This window comes from Solanum tuberosum, unplaced genomic scaffold (assembly GCF_000226075.1).
Source record: "Solanum tuberosum cultivar DM 1-3 516 R44 unplaced genomic scaffold, SolTub_3.0 scf00482, whole genome shotgun sequence".
Taxonomy (NCBI): domain Eukaryota; kingdom Viridiplantae; phylum Streptophyta; class Magnoliopsida; order Solanales; family Solanaceae; genus Solanum; species Solanum tuberosum.
The window spans coordinates 269,935-286,204 of NW_006239402.1; the positions used below are offsets into that span (position 1 = coordinate 269,935).

Consider the following 16,270-nt stretch of genomic DNA (forward strand, 5'->3'; position numbering starts at 1 on the left):
TGAAAAAATGGCTCCGATTCTGCTTCATGGTACTCTGCATGTCACGATACACGAGGTCGATAGGCTGCACGGGAAGCACGGTCGCAACTTCTTTAGCAAGGTTATACATACATACGTACATAAGCCGCACTTGAATTTTAATTGGATCACCATACGTATTCGTTAATAATAAAACGGATTGGTCCTATTCAATAATGGAATATGGAGTATGATTGACTCGCTGTTGATCCCTTTCGATATGATATGTACTAATGTTTCTTTTCTAAATTCTCTAAGAACATGACGTTGGAATGTTCCTCGCTATAGGGATTGGATGAGTGTAATTGCTATTCCAGTCTCATGCTTTTGTGATTGATTGTATCCCTCCGAGGACTAATATGGACTTACAAAAACATATTCTCTAAACGGTTAAATGTATTTGAAATCTCATAATTGCAGATTAAAGATTCTGTGGAGGAGACGGTAGGTATGGGCAAAGGAGCTTCTAGAATTTATGCCACAGTTGATTTGGAAAAGGCAAGGGTTGGAAGAACCAGAGTTATTGAAAATGAACCAAACAATCCTAGGTGGTATGAGTCTTTCCACATCTACTGTGCCCATATGGCTAAAAATGTTATATTTACTGTCAAAGATAACAATTCCATTGGTGCAACCTTAATTGGAAGAGCTTATTTACCAGTTAATGACCTTTTGGAAGGGGAAGAGGTTGATGAGTGGATTGAGATACTGGATGAAGACGAGAATCCCATTGAAGCAGGTTCTAAAATCCATGTAACACTGCAGTATTTTGAAATCAGTCGTGATCGTAATTGGGGACGTGGAATAGGTAGTTCTAAATATCCTGGTGTCCCTTATACTTTCTTCCCTCAGAGAACAGGATGTCGCGTTTCTTTGTATCAAGATGCACATATCCCTGATAAGTTTATTCCGAAAATCCCTCTTTCAGGGGGTAAATATTATGAACCACATCGATGTTGGGAAGATATCTTTGATGCTATTACTAATGCAAAGCACATGATTTACATTACTGGTTGGTCAGTATATACTGAAATAACCTTGTTGAGAGACTCCAGGAGGGAAAAACCTGGAGGAGACGACTCAGTCGGAGAGCTGCTCAAGAAGAAGGCGAAGGAAGGTGTTAAAGTCCTTATGCTTGTATGGGATGACAGAACATCTGTACGTCTGCTGAAGAAAGACGGTCTCATGGCCACTCATGACGAAGAAACTGAAGAGTACTTTAAAGATACTGATGTGCACTGTGTCCTTTGCCCTAGGGATCCTGATGATGGTGGAAGCATAGTTAAAGATTTACAGACTTCTGCAATGTTTACTCATCACCAGAAAATCGTAATAGTGGACACTGACATGCCCAATGGAGAGTCAGAGACGAGGAGGCTTATGAGCTTCGTTGGTGGCCTTGATCTTTGTGATGGGAGATATGATACTCCTTTCCATTCACTTTTTAGAACACTGGATACAGCACATCATGATGATTTCCACCAACCTAATTTTGCTGAAGCTTCGATTGACAAAGGAGGGCCTAGAGAGCCCTGGCACGACATTCATTCTCGAGTTGAAGGACCAATTGCTTGGGATGTATTGTATAATTTTGAGCAGAGATGGAGAAAACAGGGCGGAAAAGACATTCTAGTGGACTTAAGAGAGCTTGACAATGTTATCATTCCACCATCTTCAGTTATGTACCCTGATGATACTGAATCATGGAATGTTCAATTATTCAGATCGATTGATGGTGGGGCAGCTTTCGGCTTTCCTGATACACCAGAAGAGTCAGTAAAGGCTGGTTTAGTGAGCGGGAAGAATAACATAGTCGATAGAAGTATCCAAGATGCTTACATTACTGCTATTCGTCGGGCAAAGAATTTCATCTACATTGAAAATCAGTATTTTCTCGGAAGCTGTTACGATTGGGAGTGTGATGATGTGAAAGTGGAGGAGGTAGGTGCTTTGCATCTCATTCCAAAAGAACTTACATTGAAGATTGTTAGTAAAATTGAAGCTGGAGAAAGGTTTACTGTATATGTTCTGGTTCCAATGTGGCCAGAAGGACTTCCTGACAGTGCATCTGTACAAGCAATATTAGATTGGCAAAGGAGGACAATGGAGATGATGTATAAACATATATTTCAGGCTATCAGAGATCAAGGTCTCGACGATCACCCAAGGAATTATTTGACTTTTTTCTGTATTGGTAATCGAGAGGTGAAGAAGAGTGGAGAATATGAACCTTCAGACAAGCCTGAATCTGATACTGATTATGAACGAGCTCAGGAAGCTCGTCGTTTCATGATCTATGTTCATTCCAAAATGATGATTGGTAAGTTGTAGTTAGCAATTTCCTTTTCTATCTTATAATATTTGGCAAGTAATACTCTAGCATTGTTTGTTACTAACTTTGATTTCTTAATAGTGGATGATGAGTACATTATAGTTGGATCAGCCAACATTAACCAGAGGTCAATGGATGGTGCAAGAGACTCAGAGATAGCAATTGGAGCATACCAGCCTCATAATTTAACGACTAGCAGGCAACCAGCAAGGGGTCAAGTTCATGGGTTCCGAATGGCATTGTGGTACGAGCATATGGGCATGCTCGATGACACGTTCCAACATCCAGAGAGCGAAGATTGTGTGAGGAAGGTGAATGAAATAGCTGATAAATACTGGGATCTGTACACAAGTGAGAGGCTAGAAACTGATCTTCCTGGTCACTTGCTCCGATACCCCATCGGACTTACTAACGACGGTGAGATCACAGATCTGCCTGGAAATGGAAATGAGTACTTCCCTGACACTAAGGCTAAGGTTGTTGGTACTAAATCTGACCTCCTTCCTCCTATCCTCACTACCTAAGTTAAATAAAACTTGTAGACTTGTTATGTTAACAAGATAATAAATTCCTACCTAAGTCGTCGTTGTTATTTGTTACAACTTCTTTTTCCAGATTTTATACGTGTTCTGAAAGGATACTAGTATTGGATTCTTTGAAAATTTAACACTGTTATTTTCTTGTTGATCCCATTGTCCCCACATACCTATTTATCAATATTATCTCTCCTAATACAGTCCCACGTATACACGTTTATTTGTTTATGATATTTACTTTCCATGTGGTTAATGACTTTTTTATTGGAATCTTAATTATTTGATTTCTTTTTGATAAAACCTTTCATGTTATCGATCAAGATGGTGTACTTATCTAGGTGATTCATAGTTACAAGTAAAAACCTTATTTCCAACGCCTTAACCATCCATCTTCTTCTGATCAGATTTCTAACCCTCCATCTTTCTCTGTTCTTATCGTTTGAAGAACAAAATTCACTAAAGCAGTTCATCTTTTTACAGCCAAATTCACCATAGTTCATCTCTGATCAGATTTCTAACCCTCCATCAATGGATAAGACTCCCCGTAAGAGCCCTAGGCTTAATAAACAAGTAATGGGTGTTGATAGTTCGCCCATCATATGCTCAAAATCATCATATGAGTTGAAATTACAAATTACAAATACTCAGGTAATCCACGTAATTACTTGTATAAAATACAAACTCTTAGTAATTTGCCAAATTTTGCAGAATGAATTTACTACATCCATCCATTTTAATAGCTTGGTAGTTACATTGATAATCGATGGTAAACAACTAAGTTTTTGATATACTCTAGTAATTGACCAACTTTTTCACCAATTACTGTACTAATAATAAATTGGCATACTTGTGGTAATTCACACAAACAGTTATACCAAATAATTTATTATACCAATCAACATACTATAAGTATTTTGACATTTAAGGTATTCTAATTTAGACCAAAAAATACACCAAACAAATAGATCTGAATATTAATTTGCCACCAATTCATAGAAATAACTATTCCAGCATAAGTACCAGATCACATACCAAAAACAAATTTTTAATTTGTTTTTTTTTTCAGGATACAACCAATCAACATATGACCAATTTTTCAAATTATTATCTACACCAATTCAGATAATTAAAATACACCAAAAATGTACCAAAATATTTATTTTATAATTGTATTTTATATACCAAATAATACAACAAAATACACAAATACATGTACCTGAAATTTAACTTGAAGTTAATATGTGTACACCATATCACATACCAAAAGAAACTATTGATACAATCTGTTAACATACGGCAGCAGCATACCAATTAAATCACATAATTAATGGTTTTATATTAGTTGGTGCATTAATCAATTAAACCTAAAACTTTCAAAAAAAAAACAACCTATTCGACACATCAGATTACAACCAAAATCATATGAAGTTGTTGTAATTACACCAAAATCGTTAATATAAAACAACGAATCAATACCAAAAATAATCAAAAAATCAGATGCTGTGAAAAAATCCAATATTATTCCACAAACAATTGCTAAATTTTAATATTTATTTAATAACTAAACCAACATACCGACGCTCTAGAACATCAATCAAATCATATGAATTTATATTTCACCAAAATCGACAAAATAAATCAACATACCGACGCTCCAGAACATCAACCAAATCATATGAATTTATATTCCATCAAAATTGACAAAATAAACCAAACGAATAACTTCAAAAAAGATTAAAATCGATATGTTATGAAAAATCAAATACAACCACGTAAAAAAACACCATATGAACTGTTTTTTATTCAATTACCTGATGAGTCCCATCGCCCGCTGTGTTGAATTAGAATTGAAAAATTATTGGTAAGCATTTTGGATCGTCGATCTTAGTAGGGAAGGGGAGTTTTATTTTTGTATGAAATCTCTCTAGGAGATAATATATAACAAATTGGAGTAAATCAGGGAAGATAAAATAATTGGAGAAATTGAAGGGATACGTGATAATTGTGGCTGACTTGGTAAATGTTTTAAAAAGAAAAAAAAATTCCAGTTTTCAAAAAAAAATATTGCTATATAATTGAAAAAAAAAGTATTGCGGTGTAATTAAAGTTATTAAGGTGTATATTTAAGTTTTTTGGCCCTAATATTTATAGTCGAAACAGTCCACCTAATTCCTCGAATGGGTCGAGCAAAGTTTCTTGAAAGTATGTGACATGTATAAGATGCAGAGATATGAAGTTGCATGCAATGAAATGGTGTTGAAACTAATCAGACAAGTGGGAAAATCCCAAATATGAAAGATTCCATTTGCAATTTGTCCACTTGGGTGATTTTTGGACCATCCTCAATTTTCATTATTGTTTTGAAGTAATTAGACTGAAACGTGTCTATTGGTCCTTATTATTTGTCAATACCTAATTCTACTTTTGCCTAATCCAATCAACCGTGACATTTGGATTCAAATCATCCACAATTCGACACGTGTCACATAGGTCGTAAAATCTGGAAGATTTTTTGTTGGTTTCTTCCGAGCACTGAAATTCGACTAAATTTGAATCACGCATTGCAAAGCTCAAAATGATCATGTTCCCTACATAATTTTCTCCATACTTAAGATTCAAACTCGAATCTTCATTAAGACCGCAATGCATAGTAAAAGATTCATATTAAGTGAACTAGTGTTAGTATTATTTTGATTCATGTTTATCCTTTTCATATCACGGGACAGGGCCTACAACTGTCTTAATACAGTTTTCTGTTACTTTCGAATACTTAAGAGATACAAAAGAACAGACAAATGTTATCCACAAAAAATGAGAAACTAATTTTTTTCAAGTTCCTTTTTTTCTTCTTAAAATATCAGATCACATGCAACGAAAGGTGCACACTAATCTAAAAGTATCAATCTTTCCGATTCTCACCTTAAATGAACCGAACGTTCTGATTTTGATTTTTCTTTTAGTAACAACCTATTATTCATTATTCGATTTACACCACGAATTATTACTAAAGAGGTCCTCTTAAAAAATAACTTCATCCCTGAGCTCGAACTTAAAATATCTTGCTAATAAAAGATTTTTTTCCCTTTCATATTCCCTAAGCTGTGAATTGTGATTGAACAAAAGAACTCTAGGTTCAACACTATAGCTTGAATCCGGTCATAAGAAATCCAACTCGTGAGATTTTCACTTTTAATAGAGACAATATAATTTAAAAAAATTAAGTTGTATGCCAAATAAAATTTTAACTTCAACTCAATCTGATTTTCGATCACTTATGCCTTATTACCTCTAAGTAATACTTTGGCCAAGAAAAATTGAGATTTTTTTGATGAAATCCAATACTAGCTCGTTTGGACTTTTTGCTCCTTTTTTTATTTCAAAATCGTTGTCAATTTTTCACTCTAATTTGAAATTGAATTCTAACTACCTTTATTTATTTCTAAGTAAAATAAAAACTTACCCCTCCCTAAATTTCGATATTTTCTGAAATAAAATGAATTTATTCAAATATAATTTTATTCGTCAAAATATTATGAAATTAATATTCAACTAATAAATCTATTTCGACGACACAAGTGGTTAGCTCTGGTCATGACAGGTAAGGTACATAATTCTTTTCTGGCTTGACATGCAGCCACTGCTACAGCCTACAATAAAGCACTTGTGTCAAAACTTGAAGTGAAAATAGTAGAGAGAACTTGCACTTCTCCAACTTTTCCCTACTTCTTTTTAGATTTTAGACTACATTCTTTGTTTCATCTACGGACGGAGCCCGCATACGGCTAGGGGTTTATCCAAATTTCTTTGGCATAAAATATTATTATTTATATAAAGTAAATGTCGAACCTCATTCAAACTATTGGTGTATCTACTTCTTCAAATTTTGAAGCTTCTTTTTTAAAAAAAATTCTAGTTCCACCACTGATTTTATCCAAGTTAAACACTTTGTAGGGACACTGTTACACACCATAAATCCATCACAATTTCATTTTGAACACAACTTTGTCTTTCTTTACTTCTCTGCCGTGCAGTGCATTGCTGAAAGCAAAAGCTCATTTAATTCTACATCAAACACTTGGAGAAATACCATTACACTATTTTATCTTTTCTTCTTTTTTCTCTTCTCTTCTCTTCTACGAAAGATTTAAATAAAAAGAAATCGAGATTCATCGAGAGTGGAGTAGTAAGTATTATTTTATACATACCTCAAATTACTTGAAAAATCTGTTGCACCAATTCCAAAATCCTTTATGCTGTGGGCTTACTTTAACTAACCAGTCCTTAACCCACCCACTAATTTCTTCTTATTATAATAGTATAAAATATTGAGACGCCATTCTTTTCGATCAGTCAACTTTTTCTTGGAGTATATTCTACACCAGTCAATCAATATTCCTAGCTCTAAAAATTTCTCACCAACCAATTTTACTATGTCAAGTATGTTGGGTTCACAAGGCTTCGTATTGGCGACAGCCATGGCGGTCTCTGCCGGCACCGTGATTTTACTCGATCTTTTCCGGGTCAAGTACTTCCATCTTTCCGATCAACAACATGATCATAAGCAGATTCTCAAGTCCTGTTTATCTTCAGGTACATATTTATGGCCAAACAGGAGCTGATTCTTTTGATCTTGGTTTTATGGATTAATTTAATCTCACGTTTTTTTTAGCTGGGAAGAACAAGGACAAAACAAGAAAGAAAAACAAGAAAGTTCAATTTGCAGCTGATGTGAAAATTTCGAGCGGAAATGGCGAGGAGTACAGAAGAAAACAAATGAGGAAATTCACAGAAAGTCGAATTAAATCTTGTGGGAATGAGATTGTGGGGATTCCAGGAAATAGGATGGCTTTGTACACTGGGATTCTCAAGGATCGGGTTCAAAGAATGGGATTCTCCCATTGATCAATTTGTATTTTCGTTTTGGTTAATTCCTCTTCATCTTCTTGCAAAACAAAAACAGAGGAATTAGGGCAAAGAAACTTTAAAGGCCTTACTGTAATTTGTAAATAATTGTGTGTGAACATATTTTCTGTAAATGGTTTTCTTTACATGAAATTAGGAACTCCTTTAGTAGTATATTTTTCTGGAATCTTCAGTTAATGGGTAGTTGTATATTTTTCTGGAATCTCCGTTTGTTTATTTTTAGGCCCAACATTGGGTTGGGTATCTATATTAAAATTCGATAAAATTTGGATAATGCATATTTTGGAACTTACTTTTGTGGTTAATGGTAACAACACTTCCAACAATTTATTTTTTTCATTTTCAAGTCTCAAATCACTTTGATTAAGAGGGAAGAAATAGCAATCAATTTATCCCAATTCATATTGGTGCCAAGGACAGGTTCTTGTACACGCTATTTAATACTGATTTGTCCAATGCTAATGCCAACATTCATCTTGAGCTCGGATCAATAATTCATGAGAATTATAATTGCATTAATTACAAATTTCTTATTCACATATGTTAATTGTTATCAAAAAGATATACCTTGGTTATATTTCATCTCTTCAACCAGATCAAACCAGAGTTCACGCCTCCCGCCCTGAACAAATAGGAGGCGTGGGCCACAGGTCGCACACAAGTCAGGCCATACCCGCAATTACACCATACTGTCGCCATGTTGAAAGACTACAGAACAAAGTATGAACGTCTAACATGGTCGATTCTAGATAGAGCACGGTAACCCACAACTCCCTACTCACGGAAGTTGCTGGCCGGCGGCCGCTCAACTGTTCGAGCGCAATGCAGTGGTGTTGGTTCCGTAATGTGTTTGTTAGATTCTCCGCTCGAAACGGAACCTAAATTTGTATTCACCTCTGCTACATCACCTGAACCACTAGTAGTAGTACGATACTTATGGTTCTGAAAGGACTTCCAGAGATAATTACGGCGATGGGAGATGAAGAGCATTCTTCCTTCGCGAATACCGCCTCGGCTTCGTTAACTAGACTTGAGAACTGGTGTGAAGTGAGATCTAACAATCGAAGCGGCTAAAGGAGCCTGCTTTGCAGGCTGATGACTCCCAAGAGCTCTTATCGACGGACACGTAGCCGGGGGCGAGTCCAAAATTCAATTGTTCCATTTTCCTGCTTGTTCATCAATCGGAGATTTTTTTCTTTTTCTATCTCGGAGGGCAGAAAGGGAGAAAGTTGACTTTGAGAAGAAAATGGGCGTCACTCGTGGGGTCCGGGGGGGACTACTTTGGATGCAAAAGATTTATAGATGGAGCTAACCATTTCGATAAGATATCCAAATTAACTCCTTCCTGGTTGAAAGTTCAATGTGCTCATCGGCGCCTGACCCCGTCGATGTGAGCTCTTGGGGAAGATCAGTCGTCTTCTCTTTCCCTTATCAAGCAAGTCACACCTAATCGCCTTTAATGCCATCTTGATAAACCCAATGCAGGTTGAACTCTATAGAATCTAAGCCTCACTACCCTTACCCTCTTAGAGGGTTACAAGGAATTTTTGAGGATGAAATCCTTGCTTGTTTATCCCGACGAAGGTTTATGAATCACTCAAATGAGCCTTTCTAAAGACTGAGGTCGATAGGGGCATTACTGGTAACTGTAAATCTGTTAGAGTTTTTCTACGTAGGTTCGAATCCTGCCTCTCCCATCCTTCGTATACGTCAGGAGTCCATTGATAAAAAGGGGTTGGGGAAAGCTTGAACCTTGATTCGCGTATAAATTCCGAAACTATGGACCTAGCTGAACCGGAGAGCCAGGGATGCTAGTCGGCTCGACGAAGTTGTAGCCCAAAAAAAGAAGTTTCGAGATGGGTTTCCTTGCGGGTGTGTCCCTTGGGCCACTTGCCTCGCCCTTTTTTTTGCACTTATCCTTCTTGCTTGCTTACCTATAACTCTCTTGTCTCTCTCTTATTAGAAGAAGGAAGGGGCCCTACCCCACCATTATTAACCGGTGTAGGATTCAAGATCAGGTCCAGGATTCGAGTCAAATCGACCGTGTAAGCACAACAATGAACCGCGGCGAACCCCTTAGCTCTGCCAGGCACTGGACAGGGGTTAGCTCTGTAAATGTGTAGAGCCAAGTGTAGTGTGGTGAAGTAGTAGGCACTTCTAGGCCCCTTCCTTAGTATTCATCGCTACCTGGTGATAAATAAAGTAGCCGCACTTGCTACTGTCTTGGTGTTCCAAGGCTTTCTATCTGGCTTAGCAGCCTTCCTTCATATACCTCCCCACCAATAAATAGAGACAAATAGGAATAACCGAACCATTATAGGACCCTCCTCCTATTAGGGCAACTACTAAGACTGGCTCATTGAGATCGCATGGTTTCCACTGTTGATCGATTACAACACCAAGACCTTGAGGGCATTGTATATCCAAGTCTTGTCAAAATAAGGAATAGCCAGCAAGGTCTTCTTCCTTATTATACGCGCGTGCACTTCCGAAATGAAGGGGACTAAACAGGAACAAGAGGGATCCACTGAAGAAGATCCTTATCCTTATCCTTCCAATGCCCCCTTTCGCCATGCATAAACTAAACCAATAATTAAGATAAGCCTATCCGAAAGAGAATCCAGTACTTCTTGGGAGTTTCTTACTGACCACTAAACCTTCTCTACTTTTGAAGATAGACTGGAAAGTACTCGAGTTGCTCAAATCCAGTAGGAATATCAGGAATAGTAGGATCTAGTAGGAGCTTGCCTTGGAATGCAGTGAGGGAGCCCGGAGCTATTGAATTATTTCATAACCTAAGAAGGAAAGAATCGACCACATCGAAAATTTACGCAAGGTCTTCGAAAGGTTAAGAAAATATCAATTGAAGCCTTCAAGCCCATTCCCTGAGACAGGACTTCCTACATTCCTTCTTCTAGTTCCAGAAGGTACCTTTTATAGACCAGTCTATCTCCTCTGTGGGGAAGGCAAGACTACTCTATCAGAATCAACAAACCTTTGACTTTGGCTGTAAGGGCCGACACTGACACTGAGAGACAAAAGCTAGCCCAAGAAAGGTCGAAGAGGCCAGCGTAAAAGCATAGAAAGCTTGACAAGCAACCCTTCCTCTTGATATGAGGTGCGAAGAGAAAGATTTCTTTTTTATGACTTCCACTTATCGATCTCGGCCCCGCGCTTGCTTGCGTGAAGGCTTAGAGCCCTTTTCGCTAGGTCCAAAAGCTTCCCAGGCTCTGTAAGAGAAGAGGTAACTGGAGTACGCCTGGAACGATGAACGATGAGTATGAGAAGAGAGTTTCGAAGGTCGACCAGTCGGTCTCACAGTCAGGTAGGCTTCCTGAGTTGGCGAAATAATAATAATAAAAAAAAGTCTTCCAGCGGGTGAGAGAAGAGTTCATGTGCCAAGCCTAAGAGGCTTAGCCGTATGAGGCGGAAGTCTCACGTACGGTTCTTTGAGAAGGGAGTGGCTACCTACTGGAGCTTCGACCAAGCACCACCAGGCAAGAGGATAGCAAGTTCCAAATTCTGTCTCGTCTTTCGCTGACCCTATCTAATCTAGAGTGATTGGTTTACCTGTATCATGCAAATGTCCAACACTTAGGTGCTTTCTAAGATCATCCTATATGAAAGGCTTCAAAAATTCCCTTTAGCTCTACGGATGACTAACAAGGCAGGATCCAAACTCCTGGGGGAGCACTCTCCAGGGACATAACAGAGATCGACAGTCACTCCTCCAATACGAAAATAATTATGCATCATTTGCATACCGGCGGCAGCTTTGAATAGGTCATATAAGGGAAAATCAGTTCTCATTAGTCATTTCGAGGCATAATTTAGGTATGCATTTGTGATAGAAATGATTTATTTATTTAATTTTTTCGAAGTTAGAATTTTATTTGGTTATAATTTTACGAATAATACGAGTGAAATAAGGCTTTATCTATTTTTTAAATTCCAAATATAATCTGTATTTGATATTTTTATAATCAAATGGCTGGTTTTTTTCAAATAAAGAAAAAGAAAAAGAAGTGAATATTTTTTAGTTGCCAAAGAAAGGAAGTTAGGCGAAAAGCAAAATGAAATTACTTAACAAGGCCGGCGCGAAAAGAAAGTTAAAACGAAGTTGAAAAGAGAAAAATATTAACCGGCAGGTGAAGCGTGAAAAAGGCCGTCTAAAAGTTTCGATCAAAAGGCAGTGTCGGAGCGATCGACGTTGGGAGAGAGATTGCTGTGGCTTTCTATCTCAGGTAATTCCTCCATCTTATCTCCATTACTTCATTGCTTCAGCTTTTAGCTTTCTAGTTACTTTTTTCCACTCAATTAGGGTTTCTCAATGTGTGCCGATTTCTTACAATATTGAATTAGTGAGAGGCATTTGAGGCGAACGCTATTCGGAGGAATCAATTATTTAGTATTTGTGGTAAAACTTGTATACTTAGAACGGATGACCTAGATCACTTGTTTGTTTACAAATCTGGTATCTGGATTTCTAGAAGCAAGAAAAAAACTTCAGGTTGTGTATGCTTTTAGTTTTCTTATGAAGAAATTGAACATTGTGATTGATATAGAGGTTCTAGTCACTGGAATAGTTATTTGGCCAGTGTATTCCTCTTTAGATGAAACCTCTAGTTCCGATGTATTTTCCAAGTGGAAGTTCCATATATGCTAACTGGTCTTCTCTGTAACTAAGTACAGCACTGAAGCATGCAACATCTCTAGACACATATTTAGTTCAGGCAGAAAGTACGAATGGATGTAGAAACAATTGAGAATATACGTACAAGTTCTGGTTTACAGAATCGAGTTATGGACCTTAAGAGACACTTTGCAAATTAAAGGACACTTGGTGTTTGGAATTGTTACTCCGGTGCCTATCACTTGTGTGATTTATTACTGGTCTCTTCATCAAGTTATACAAATCCACCAAGTCTATCACCTATCTCTCTGAAAAATGAAAATATATTTTATGACTAGTTCCATCTGATTTATTACTGGTCTCTTAAGAGCTGGCTCTTGATTACTTCTACCTGCAAGTAACTCCATTTCTTCTGATTCCGAGTTGGTACCTCCAATAGACAAACTCCTTCCTCCCACAAATGCCATCATTTTATCAGCAAACTCATCCGAGCTAACATCTTCCCCAATTTTGGGGATCATCCCCACTTATAAAATACTGCTACATCTACCATAAGCATTAAAATTTTGGAAGACGAAGTATGAGTATAGCTGATCAAAGTTCCTCTATCTCCTACAGATTTTCCCAGTACCTTCTGAAGCGCTAGTCTCAAGCATTTGCAAAAAAACAATAATGTTGAATCTGTCAGCAGAATTTATGGAATAAAGTTATTGTTCCTCTGTATGAGCTCATACCAATTATCAGCAATTTCCTTGATTTTGAAGAATTTGTCTCCCGCCAAAAAAAGAAGCAGCACTTCTCACCATGATGCCTTATTTACCTTGCCACTATCACCACTTAAGTTACTCCATGATTGTTATAGAACTAATAAAAGCAAAGTATGAAATAGGCAAGAATTTATGTGGATAAGGACTGAAAAAACTGTTTGATAGAATAAAGGAATGGAAACAAAGAGACTAAGCTGAAGAAAGAAAGAGAAGAAATCTTTAACCAGAGTATAGCATCAGAAATGCCATGGAAAATTATTGGAGAGATTGATGATCGATACAAATTAGGTTAGAGTTGCCGGAGAAGGAGGTTGACAGACAATTACGTTATGCAAGGTGAGAACCAGTCTTTGTATTTCACTTGGTTCCACTTTCCTCTATCGTATGCTCTAAGTGGGTGGGGGCATTTAATACATGTGTTAAAGTCCAAGTCCGATTAGAAGCAGTCAATGATAGCACTGCATGGTTTCCAAGTGTAGCAGGTAACAGTCTAATATTACAGAGAAAGTTGAACTTCATTAACATCATTGATAATTGTAAATGTGATGAACAACATCAAAGTCAATCTTGCTTTGGTGGGCTAGTTGTTTACCTAATATTATTTTTATCTTTGTCCAACTAAAGATAATATTTTCCCTATTTATTTTATTTTTTGTGCTTAGTTGATTCTAATAGAAACAAATATCATTTGCAACAGAACATTGGTTGTTCGGAATGCTATAATAATCCCAAATTAAGGTCCTCTTCACGAAGCAGTGAAAGATCAGAAACATCAATATCAGGTGATTCATAAAGCTAAACTATTGGAGGACTTTTGAACAGCCAGCACGTGTGGCATGGACAAAAGTGTAGGTAAGTCTCAGGTAATCAATTCATCAGTTAGTACATCTACACTGACATATGATGGTCATGTGACTGCAAATCCAAACAACCCTGCTGAATTTGTAAATCATGGTAAATTTGACTCTCCATTTTGCATCCATGTTTTTACTTGTCTTAACTTTGTTGTTAAGACGTACCTTGGTCTTTTGTGGAAAATATACTTGCTAGTTTATACAAATGGTTAAATGCATGTCATATATATAAGTAATTGAAGTTTGTGATATTTGATCTTAGATGGTGAAACCAATAATAAGGTTTTACTGATAAATTTGTTCTTCTCGTCATTTTTTTGGGGTGGGTGGGGCTGGTGTGGTATTTTTCCTGAATTTTTCAAGAAACCTATGATATGAATAAGAATAAGTACTACTTACATTTTCAAATATCCGAACCATAGTGATGTTGATGTTCCAGATTAAATTCTGTCACACCGTTGAGAATGATAAAAGATAATAGGCCCATCTCTAATAAGTTCTATTTAGACTCAATTCACTGTTTAGGCATTTGGCTTAACATAATTGTTTCCTATCATCATCTTTTAAAGGTCTAATGAACAATTATTTTATATACGAATTTTCTGCCAGGACTACACCTCTGGAACCAAAGCAGAGAGCAGTGGATAGGACACAAGAAGCTTGTCAACCAACCACAACAGCTCCGTGAACCTAAATTAAAGTGAGATGTTTGTCTTAGATCCCTGCACTACCTTAAAAAGAATGGCTTAAAATGACATTGAATAGCTTTGCTTCTTACTGAATAAATGAGGCATTATATTCTTGTGAATCTTTTGTTCTCTTTGATATAGAGGCATAACATATACCTATAGACCCCAAAAAAGAAGATATAGAGGCATAAAATATAGGTGATCGGCATGCATGCAAAAGTTGGAATCTGAAAAATTCTTTGGATTAGGTGTAAGTTTTGGGTATCGGTGATTTAGTGGTGTTAAGTACTGAAGTTTCTGATCTTCACCATTTGGTGTTCTAAACTGCTGGCATGACAGCACATAGAGCAGTTTTTTGTATATAATTTGCTAAACTTAATCTCTTTTCTTAGGGTCGACATAGGTCTTGTCATATAAGTTGCCCATGACAAGATAGGGTTGCTCAAGTGTAAGTACCCTCCACCTCTAACGAGGGATCAAAAAAGGTGGGAGCTTCTAGGGAGGGGTAAAAAAGAAAAAGAGAAATATCTAAGTTGCCCATTGAGGAAGGATTCAAAGATTTCACGACCTTATTGATCCAGATAGTAAATAATGCTTCACATTTTGCGATAGCTCATATCCAGCCTTTAACGTTATCCCTTTTGAAGGCATAGACTAACTCTGGATCACTAAATTGTAGAGCATGTTGTTATATGCTCTCTTTCTCTTCAAAGAAATGAGATCTTAGCAACAGGCCAACCAACTTGTGTGTATATAATTGATTTCAACTTTGCAAATGGTACATGGAGGAGCGAAATTTATATTCCTTAATCAATCTATCTTCGGCTTGATATATTATTCTGCAGAAACTGTGTAAAGAATACTTTTAGAACTTGTCAAAATCCCATGTGGGCATGTAATATGCCACATTCCAAAGGACTCACATCTAAGGCACATATGACCTTAGCTGAAATATTTCCATGTAGAGTGACCAATTTTTAGCTTGAAAGTATAAAGCTTTTCAAGGATGATCATACCGAAAGAAAAATAAGGAAAATGTGGAATGTATATGTGGTTTTGCTTGTGCATTGAGGTTACTCTTTTAACTGGATTTAGGAAGTAGATAAGTAATTTTGTGTTGTCATGATCTTTCTGATGACAACTGTGTTTTAGGTTTTATTACACTCACCAATCTTCTAGCTTTCTTAATAGGATGTCCTCCCCATTTTATTTTTGAGTTCAATCAGCCTCATTTTTACGTCAGTCAGTAAAAAATTGTTGTCATTAACAATCACAGAGTGTTACTTTTGTAATTATGTTTCTGTTTTATTTCCAATTGAGATATATACCTTAATTTTCAAGGGAAAATATTAGCCTTAGTGTGTGTAAGACTGCTTACCATAAAACATTGAGTGGAGGGAATATATGTAATTCAAGAGTTGCATTGGAAACTGTTCTTTTTGTTCCCAATATTTCTATATTATGATAAACAAGAGTGAATGAGCCTTGACAAAGGGGCGGGGGGGGGGGGATAGCTGA

At 36.8% G+C, this 16,270-nt stretch overlaps 3 protein-coding genes across 5 annotated transcripts in view; all 3 read left to right on the forward strand.

Annotated features, from left to right (window-relative positions):
- Positions 1-2,916, forward strand: LOC102597936 (phospholipase D alpha 1). The gene is made up of 3 exons (XM_006364148.2): positions 1-100; positions 439-2,338; positions 2,432-2,916. Exons 1-3 carry the CDS (start codon positions 8-10, stop codon positions 2,872-2,874), a joined length of 2,436 nt encoding a protein of 811 aa, XP_006364210.1. The 5' UTR covers positions 1-7; the 3' UTR covers positions 2,875-2,916.
- Positions 2,917-6,880: 3,964 nt separating this feature from the next.
- Positions 6,881-7,992, forward strand: LOC102598465 (uncharacterized). Its single transcript, XM_006364150.2, has 2 exons — positions 6,881-7,476; positions 7,556-7,992. Exons 1-2 carry the CDS (start codon positions 7,317-7,319, stop codon positions 7,786-7,788), a joined length of 393 nt encoding a protein of 130 aa, XP_006364212.1. The 5' UTR covers positions 6,881-7,316; the 3' UTR covers positions 7,789-7,992.
- A 3,886-nt stretch (positions 7,993-11,878) lies between these two features.
- LOC107058297 (uncharacterized) overlaps positions 11,879-16,270 on the forward strand; it is a 5,725-nt gene continuing 1,333 nt past the window's right edge. For 2 of the 3 annotated variants that reach the window (XM_015303836.1, XM_015303837.1), the window contains exons 1-3: positions 11,879-12,053; positions 13,907-14,061; positions 14,673-14,763. In XM_015303836.1, the coding sequence (XP_015159322.1) occupies positions 14,046-14,061; positions 14,673-14,763 (107 nt within the window). In that variant the 5' untranslated portion in view covers positions 11,879-12,053; positions 13,907-14,045. Of the gene's footprint in view, positions 12,054-13,906; positions 14,073-14,672; positions 14,764-16,270 lie in introns of all 3 variants that reach the window. The other variant, XR_001471926.1, reaches the window with a different exon arrangement.